Raw genomic sequence first — 553 nt, forward strand, 5'->3', positions numbered from 1 at the left:
TCGTCAACGCCCGGGGAGCGGTGGGCGGCGGGCACTGTGAACTGGCCGCAAACGCTGTCAGCGGCAAATTCGGGCACCTTCAGCGGCCCCTTCAGCGGCCGCACCAGCAGTCGCTCCGCGTGCAGCTTGACGGCGGCAGGGACGACGCCCCCGACGAGAGCGTCCTTCTGCTGGGACGACAACACATCAGCTGTACAGTCGGCATGCGTGTCGCCCAGCAGATTCCACTTTCGAAGACTCGAAAAGCTGCAGTACTTCCTGTTGTCCTTCAGGTCCTCCGTCGACACCGCGATGCGGATCGGCGCCCAGCCTTCCGTCACGACAACGTACTCCCCCGACTGGGCGTCTCCCGGCGCAGGGACGGGCTTCACCACCACAGCGGCAGACTTCAATCTGCCGTTGCCGCGCATCACCGCGTCGGAGGTGCAGGGGTACGCCAGCGAGGAGGCACGGCAGCCGCCGCCACAACACACCGCCGCCACCAGCGCCATCACCACCAGCAGCCGCGCGCACTGCGACGGGGCACGGGAAAATTGCAGCATGACGTGTGCGT

The 553-nt window shown here is 66.7% G+C and overlaps 1 protein-coding gene across 1 annotated transcript; it reads right to left on the reverse strand.

Moving 5' to 3' along the window:
• Positions 1 to 2: 2 nt before the first annotated feature.
• On the reverse strand, positions 3 to 551 carry Tco025E_08283 (surface protease GP63; the record flags this gene model as incomplete). The annotated part of the gene is made up of 1 exon (XM_029375137.1): positions 3 to 551. A coding segment is annotated over one exon (549 nt), but the record flags the coding sequence as incomplete, so codon positions are not given.
• Positions 552 to 553: the final 2 nt, after the last annotated feature.

The sequence above is a fragment of the Trypanosoma conorhini genome (assembly GCF_003719485.1).
Source record: "Trypanosoma conorhini strain 025E chromosome Unknown Tco_14.4_contig_00742, whole genome shotgun sequence".
In the NCBI taxonomy this organism is placed as follows: domain Eukaryota; phylum Euglenozoa; class Kinetoplastea; order Trypanosomatida; family Trypanosomatidae; genus Trypanosoma; species Trypanosoma conorhini.